Source organism: Oncorhynchus clarkii, chromosome 7, assembly GCF_045791955.1.
Source record: "Oncorhynchus clarkii lewisi isolate Uvic-CL-2024 chromosome 7, UVic_Ocla_1.0, whole genome shotgun sequence".
Lineage (NCBI taxonomy): Eukaryota > Metazoa > Chordata > Actinopteri > Salmoniformes > Salmonidae > Oncorhynchus > Oncorhynchus clarkii.
In genome coordinates this window covers 2,427,653-2,435,807 of record NC_092153.1, presented here as the reverse complement: position 1 = coordinate 2,435,807, position 8,155 = coordinate 2,427,653, and the positions used below count along the sequence as shown (strand labels likewise).

General features: G+C 44.0%; 1 protein-coding gene across 1 annotated transcript; it reads right to left on the bottom strand.

Annotated features, from left to right (window-relative positions):
- Window positions 1-4,652: 4,652 nt before the first annotated feature.
- LOC139413976 (GATA zinc finger domain-containing protein 14-like) lies at window positions 4,653-7,359 on the bottom strand. Its single transcript, XM_071161861.1, has 4 exons — window positions 7,354-7,359; window positions 6,453-7,190; window positions 5,847-6,110; window positions 4,653-4,670 (listed from the first exon to the last, which is right to left on the bottom strand). Exons 1-4 carry the CDS (start codon window positions 7,357-7,359, stop codon window positions 4,653-4,655), a joined length of 1,026 nt encoding a protein of 341 aa, XP_071017962.1.
- Between the last annotated feature and the right edge of the window lie 796 nt (window positions 7,360-8,155).

Here is an 8,155-nt window from a genome sequence, read left to right as displayed (position 1 = left end):
TTACTGTTAATTTTTGTTGTTTTTCACTTTATATATTCACTTTGTATGTTGTCTACCTCACTTGCTTTGGCAATGTTAACACATGTTTCCCATGCCAATAAAGCCCTTGAATTGAAATTGAATTGAATTGAGAGAGAGAGAGAGAGAGAGAGAGAGAGAGAGAGAGAGAGAGAGAGAGAGAGAGAGAGAGAGAGAATGAGGAGGATCACAAACATTATTTTCAACTCACCTTCAACAACGTTCAGAGTACATATCCTTGCGACATGGTGCTCTGCATTATCATGCTGAAAAACGAGGCAGATTTATGGCACGACAACGGGCCTCAGGAACTCATCATGTTGTCTCTCTGCGTTCAAACTGCCATCGATAAAACGCAACTGTGTTCGTTGTCCGTAGCTTATACCTGTTCATATCATAACCCCTCCGCCACCCCAGGGTGACATCAGCAAACCGCCCACACGACGCCACACACAACGCTGTCTGCCATCTGCCCGGGTACAGTTGAAACTGGCATTCATCTGTGAAGAGCACACTTCTCCGGCGTGGCCAGTGGCCATCGAAGTACGACACCGAACTGCAATCTGGTCAAAACCCCCGGTGAGGGCCACAAACACACAGCTTCCCTGAGACAGTTTCTGATAGTTTGTGGAGAAATTCTTCGGTTGTGCAAAAGACAGTTTCATCAGCTGTCCGGGGTGTCTGGACTCAGACGATCCTGTGGAGGTCCTGGGTTAAACAGGTTACAGGTTATACAGGTTACACTGGTTATACTGGTTATACTGGTTATACTGGTTACACTGGTTACACTGGTTACACTGGTTATACAGGTTACACTGGTTACACTGGTTACACTGGTTATACTGGTTATACAGGTTATACTGGTTACACTGGTTACACTGGTTATACTGGTTACACTGGTTATACTGGTTACACTGGTTATACTGGTTACACTGGTTACACTGGATATACTGGTTATACAGGTTATACTGGTTACACTGGTTACACTGGTTACACAGGTTATACTGGTTATACAGGTTATACTGGTTATACTGGTTACACTGGTTACACTGGTTATACTGGTTATACTGGTTACACTGGTTATACTGGTTACACTGGTTACACTGGTTATACTGGTTATACTGGTTACACACAGGTTATACTGGTTATACAGGTTATACTGGTTATACAGGTTATACTGGTTATACTGGTTACACTGGTTACACTGGTTACACTGGTTATACTGGTTACACACTGGTTATACTGGTTATACTGGTTACACTGGTTACACTGGTTACACTGGTTATACTGGTTACACTGGTTACACTGGTTACACTGGTTATACTGGTTACACACTGGTTATACTGGTTATACTGGTTACACTGGTTATACTGGTTATACTGGTTACACTGGTTACACAGGTTATACTGGTTACACTGGTTACACTGGTTACACTGGTTATACTGGTTACACTGGTTATACAGGTTACACTGGTTACACTGGTTACACTGGTTATACTGGTTATACTGGTTACACTGGTTACACTGGTTATACAGGTTATACAGGTTACACTGGTTACACTGGTTATACTGGTTATACTGGTTACACTGGTTACACTGGTTATACTGGTTACACTGGTTACACTGGTTACACAGGTTACACTGGTTACACTGGTTATACTGGTTACACTGGTTACACTGGTTATACTGGTTATACTGGTTACACACAGGTTATACTGGTTATACAGGTTATACTGGTTACACTGGTTACACTGGTTACACTGGTTATACTGGTTACACACTGGTTACACTGGTTATACAGGTTATACTGGTTACACTGGTTATACAGGTTATACTGGTTAGACTGGTTATACAGGTTATACTGGTTACACTGGTTATACAGGTTACACTGGTTACACTGGTTATACTGGTTATACTTGTTATACAGGTTATACTGGTTACACTGGTTATACTGGTTATACTGGTTACACTGGTTATACAGGTTATACTGGTTATACTGGTTATACTGGTTACACTGGTTACACTCGTTACACTGGTTACACAGGTTATACTGGTTATACTGGTTATACTGGTTACACTGGTTATACTGGTTACACAGGTTATACTGGTTATACTGGTTACACTGGTTACACTGGTTACACTGGTTATACAGGTTATACTGGTTACACTGGTTACACTGGTTATACTGGTTACACTGGTTATACAGGTTATACTGGTTATACTGGTTATACTGGTTATACTGGTTACACAGGTTATACTGGTTACACTGGTTATACAGGTTATACTGGTAACACTGGTCTGCCATTGTGAGGCTAGTTAGACGTACTGCTAAATTCTCTCAAATTAAATAAAATCAGCTTCCAAACGACGTTGGCAAAGAAATTAACATTCAATTCTCTGTCAATTCTCTCGCTCCTGTGGACATTCTTGCAGTCAGCATACCAATTGCTCCCTCAAACCTGAGACATCTGTGTTGTGTAACAAAACGTCATATTTTAGAGTGGCCTTTAATTGTCCCCAGCACAAGGTGCACCTGTGTAATGATCATGCTATTTAATCAGCTTCTTGATCTGTCACACCTGTCAGGTGGATGGATTATCATGGAAAATAAGCAATGCTCACTAATAGGGACGTAAACAAATTTGTGCACTACATTTTGAGAGAAATTTGCTTTTTTGTGCGTATGGAACATTTCTGGAATTTCGTCTCGTTTTGCGCTGCACAGAATATCAGATGGAACATGTCCGGAACCTTGTATTTCAGCTCATGAAACATAGGATCAACACTTCACATGTTGTGTTTAGTATAACAAGTAAAAGCATCGTACCACTTTAAGAAGTTGTTGAAAGGTTGTTCAAAACTTCTACACTTAAGATCACCTCATATCATCGAACGAGGAAGAGGGTGGAGATGAGAGGAGGAGAGTTAGAAGGAGGAGGGGTTGTCCTTCTGTAATGCGAAAGACAATCAAATCCTCCTCAAACCTCTCCTCTCCTCTCCTCTCCTCTCCTCTCCTCTCCTCTTCTCCTTCTCCCCCTCTCATCTTCTCCCCTCCCCTCTCCTCTTCCTCTCCTTCTCCCCCTCTCCTTATCCTTCTCTCCCTCTCCTCCCCTCTCCTCTTCCTCTCCTCCCACTCCGCTTCCACTCCTTCTCACCCTCTACTCTCTTCTACTCTCCTCTTCCTCTGCTTCTCTCCTCCCACTCCTCTCCTCTCCTTCTCACTCTCCCCTCTCCTCCCGTCTTACTCTAATCTTCCCCTCTTCTCTCCTGTTCCTCTCCTTCTCTCCCTCTCCCCCCTCTTACTCTCCTCCTTCCCTCCCTTCTCCTGCTCCTGCTCCTTCTCCTTCTCCTTCTCCTTCTCCTTCTCCTTCTCCTTCTCCTTCTCCTCTCCTCTCCTCTCCTCTCCTCTCCTCTCCTCTCCTCTCCTCTCCTCTCCTCTCCTCTCCTTCTCCCCTCTCCTTCTCCCCCTCCCCTCCCCTTCTCCCCCTCTCCTCTCCTCTTCCTCTCCTTCTCCGCCTCTCCTCCTCCTCTACCCCTCCTCCTCCTCCTCCTCTTCACAGTGGTTCAATCCCACCTGAGTTGCAGGTTGAAGACGTACTTGAGATGAAGTGTCCTTTGCTGTCATCCATCTTCCTCCTCATGCACTCAAGAAGAGGAGGAGGGGTTTGGTTCTCCATATCCACCAGACCCTCCAATTGTTTGATTTATTGCGTGAGTGTCTGCGTGCCCGGCGTGTGAGTGAAGTTCAGGATGTGGGTAGTTACTGAGATGAGACCCAGACATGAATGTGTGTGTGTGTGTGTGTGAGTTGAGACCCAGACATGAATGTGTGTGTGTGTGTGTGTGTGTGTGTGTGTGTGTGTGTGTGTGTGTGTGTGTGTGTGTGTGTGTGTGTGTGTGTGTGTGTGTGTGTGTGTGTGTGTGTGTGTGTGTGTGTGTGAGAGAGAGAGATGAGTCCCAGCCATCAATAAAATAGACTAGTTGTCGACATAGACACATTGGTGGGGGGATAAGGAGCAGAGAGCTACTATGGTAGTGGTTCACTAAGTGACTATCTCTCTCTCTGCCCTCTCTCTGCCCCTCTCGCTCTCTCTCTCTCTGCCCCTCTCTTTCTCTGCGCCTCTCTCTCTCTGCCTCTCTCTCTCTCTTTCTTTTCTCTCTCTCACTCTCTCTATCTCTCTCCACCTCTCTCTCTCTCCACCTCTCTCTCTCTCTGCCCCTCTCTCTCTCTGCCTCCTCTCTCTCTCTCTCTCGCTCTCTCTCTTTCTCTCTCTGTCTCTCTCTCTCTCGCTTTCTCTCTTTCTCTCTCTCTCCGTCTCTCTCTCTTTCTCTCTCCGTTTCTCTCTCTCTTTCTCTCTCCGTTTCTCTCTCTCTTTCTCTCGCTCTCTCTCTTTCTCTCGCTCTCTCTCTTTCTCTCGCTCTCTGTCTCTCGCTCTACCGGTATCTCTTGATGGCTAACGAAATTACGATGGATGGTAGGTACAGGAAGAAAAAAAGGGCGTTATTCAAAGATGACCTTGTCTTGTTTGGAGTTCTGCTGAAGACAGACATCGAGGCTGTAGCTCAGCTTGTAAATAAAGAGGTATTTTGATGTGATGGTTTGGTTGTTAGATCTTCTAACATGGTTCTCCTCTCTCACAGTTCCCCAGGAGACTGTTAAAACAGAGAAAACAAGATTAGGATTTCATTTATCCTGTGAATCATTCTCCACTGAAAGATAAACTATCCTGGCTGGATATCCATGCCGAGAGACGCAAGCCCCTCTAAACTGATTATAACATCACTGACACTGGGGCTGAGAAACACGTCACTGAGACTAGGGGCTGAGAGACACGTCACTGAGACTGGGGCAGAGAGACGCGTCACTGAGACTGGGGCTGAGAGACACGTCACTGAGACTGGGGCTGAGAGACACGTCACTGAGACTGGGGCTGAGAGACACGTCACTGAGACTGGGGCTGAGAGACACGTCACTGAGACTGGGGCTGAGAGACAGTGCACTACTTTAGAACCTATTCCCTATATTGTAGTGCACTACTTCAGACCCTATTCCCTATATTGTAGTGCACTACTTTAGACCCTATTCCCTATATTGTAGCGCACTACTTTAGACCCTATTCCCTATATTGTAGTGCACTACTTTAGACCAGGGCTCACAGATGATACAGTTGATCTGTCATGATACAACAGGATGTGTGAGAGAACCAACAGCTTTGGACAAATCACCATTTCAAACGTTTTAGCATCTTTTGAATTTCGGAAGGGGGCGCCCATAGTCTTTCCCCTACCTTACTAAGAGAGAGAGGGTGGAGCTCCTCGTTACGGTTCTGATCCTCTGATCCTCGTTACGGTTCTGATCCTCGTTACTGTTCTGATCCTCTGATCCTCGTTACGGTTCTGATCCTCGTTACTGTTCTGATCCTCGTTACTCTTCGGACCCTCGTTACTGTTCAGATCCTCGTTACTGTTCTGATCCTCGTTACTGTTCTGATCCTCGTTACGGTTCTGATCCTCGTTACTGTTCTGATCCTCGTTACTGTTCTGATCCTCTGATCCTCGTTACTGTTCTGATCCTCGTTACTGTTCTGATCCTCGTTACTGTTCTGATCCTCTGATCCTCGTTACTGTTCTGATCCTCGTTACTGTTCTGATCCTCGTTACTGTTCTGATCCTCTGATCCTCGTTACGGTTCTGATCCTCGTTACTGTTCTGATAATCTGATCCTCGTTACAGTTCTGATCCTCGTTACTGTTCTGATCCTCGTTACTGTTCGGATCCTCGTTACTGTTCTGATCCTCTGATCCTCGTTACGGTTCTGATCCTCGTTACTGTTCTGATCCTCTGATCCTCGTTACGGTTCTGATCCTCGTTACTGTTCTGATCCTCGTTACTCTTCGGACCCTCGTTACGGTTCTGATCCTCGTTATTGTTCTGATCCTCGTTACGATTCTGATCCTCGTTACTGTTCTGATCCTCGTTACGGTTCTGATCCTCGTTATTGTTCTGATCCTCGTTACGGTTCTGATCCTGGTTACTGTTCTGATCCTCGTTACTGTTCAGATCCTCGTTACTGTTCTGATCCTCGTTACTGTTCTGATCCTCGTTACGGTTCTGATCCTCGTTACTGTTCTGATCCTCGTTACTGTTCTGATCCTCTGATCCTCGTTACTGTTCTGATCCTCGTTACTGTTCTGATCCTCGTTACTGTTCTGATCCTCTGATCCTCGTTACTGTTCTGATCCTCGTTACTGTTCTGATCCTCGTTACTGTTCTGATCCTCTGATCCTCGTTACGGTTCTGATCCTCGTTACTGTTCTGATAATCTGATCCTCGTTACGGTTCTGATCCTCGTTACTGTTCTGATCCTCGTTACTGTTCGGATCCTCGTTACTGTTCTGATCCTCTGATCCTCGTTACGGTTCTGATCCTCGTTACTGTTCTGATCCTCTGATCCTCGTTACGGTTCTGATCCTCGTTACTGTTCTGATCCTCGTTACTCTTCGGACCCTCGTTACGGTTCTGATCCTCGTTATTGTTCTGATCCTCGTTACGATTCTGATCCTCGTTACTGTTCTGATCCTCGTTACGGTTCTGATCCTCGTTATTGTTCTGATCCTCGTTACGGTTCTGATCCTGGTTACTGTTCTGATCCTCGTTACTGTTCAGATCCTCGTTACTGTTCTGATCCTCGTTACTGTTCTGATCCTCGTTACGGTTCTGATCCTCGTTACTGTTCTGATCCTCGTTACTGTTCTGATCCTCGTTACTGTTCTGATCCTTGTTACTGTTCTGATCCTCGTTACTGTTCTGATCCTCGTTACTGTTCTGATCCTCGTTACTGTTCTGATCCTGGTTACTGTTCTGATCCTCGTTACTGTTCTGATCCTCGTTACGGTTCTGATACTCGTTACGGTTCTGATCCCCGTTACGGTTCTGATCCTGGTTACTGTTCTGATCCTCGTTACTGTTCTGATCCTCATTACTGTTCTGATCCTCGTTACAGTTCTGTTCCTCGTTAGTTTTCTGATCCTCGTTACTGTTCTGATCCTCGTTACTGTTCTGATCCTCGTTACTGTTCTGATCCTCTTTACGGTTCTGATCCTCGTTACTGTTCTGATCCTCGTTACAGTTCTGATCCTCGTTAGTGTTCTGATCCTCGTTACTGTTCTGATCCTTAGCACGGATGGAGCCAGAACTTAATCGCTATATCATCAATACTACTACTACAACTACTACTACTATATCATTAATACTACTACTACTACCACCACCACTACTACTACTACTACTACTACTACTATATCATCAATACTACTACTACTACTGACACCAGTACCATCATCATTAAAACTACTACAACTAGTACCCCTGTCATCAATACTACTATGACTACAACAACTACTACTATATCATTAATACTACTACTACTACCACTACTACTACTACTACTACTATATCATCAATACTACTACTACTACTACTATAACTACTACTACTATAGCATCAATACTACTACTACTACTACTATAACTACTACTACTATATCATTAATACTACTACTACTACTACCACCACTCCTACTACTGCTATATCATCAATACTACTACTACTACTACTACTACTACTACTACTACTACTATATCATCAATACAACTACTGCCACTGTCATCAATACTACTACTACTACGACTACATCATTAATACTACTACTACTACCACTACTACTACTACTACTACTACTACTACTACTATATCATCAATACTACTACTTCTACTACCACCAGTACCATCATCATTAATACTACTACTACTACCACTACTACTACCACTACATCATTAATACTGCTACTACTACCACCATTAAACTACTATAATACCATCACCCCTACTACCACTACATCATTAATACTACTACTACTACCACCATTAAACTACTATAATACTACCAGCCCTACTACCACTACATCATTAATACTACTACTATAATACCACCACCCCTACTACCACTACATCATTAATACTACTACTACTACCACCATTAAACTACTATAATACTACCACCCCTACTACCACTACATCATTAATACTACTACTATAATACCACCACCCCTACTACAACTACATCATTAATAGTACTA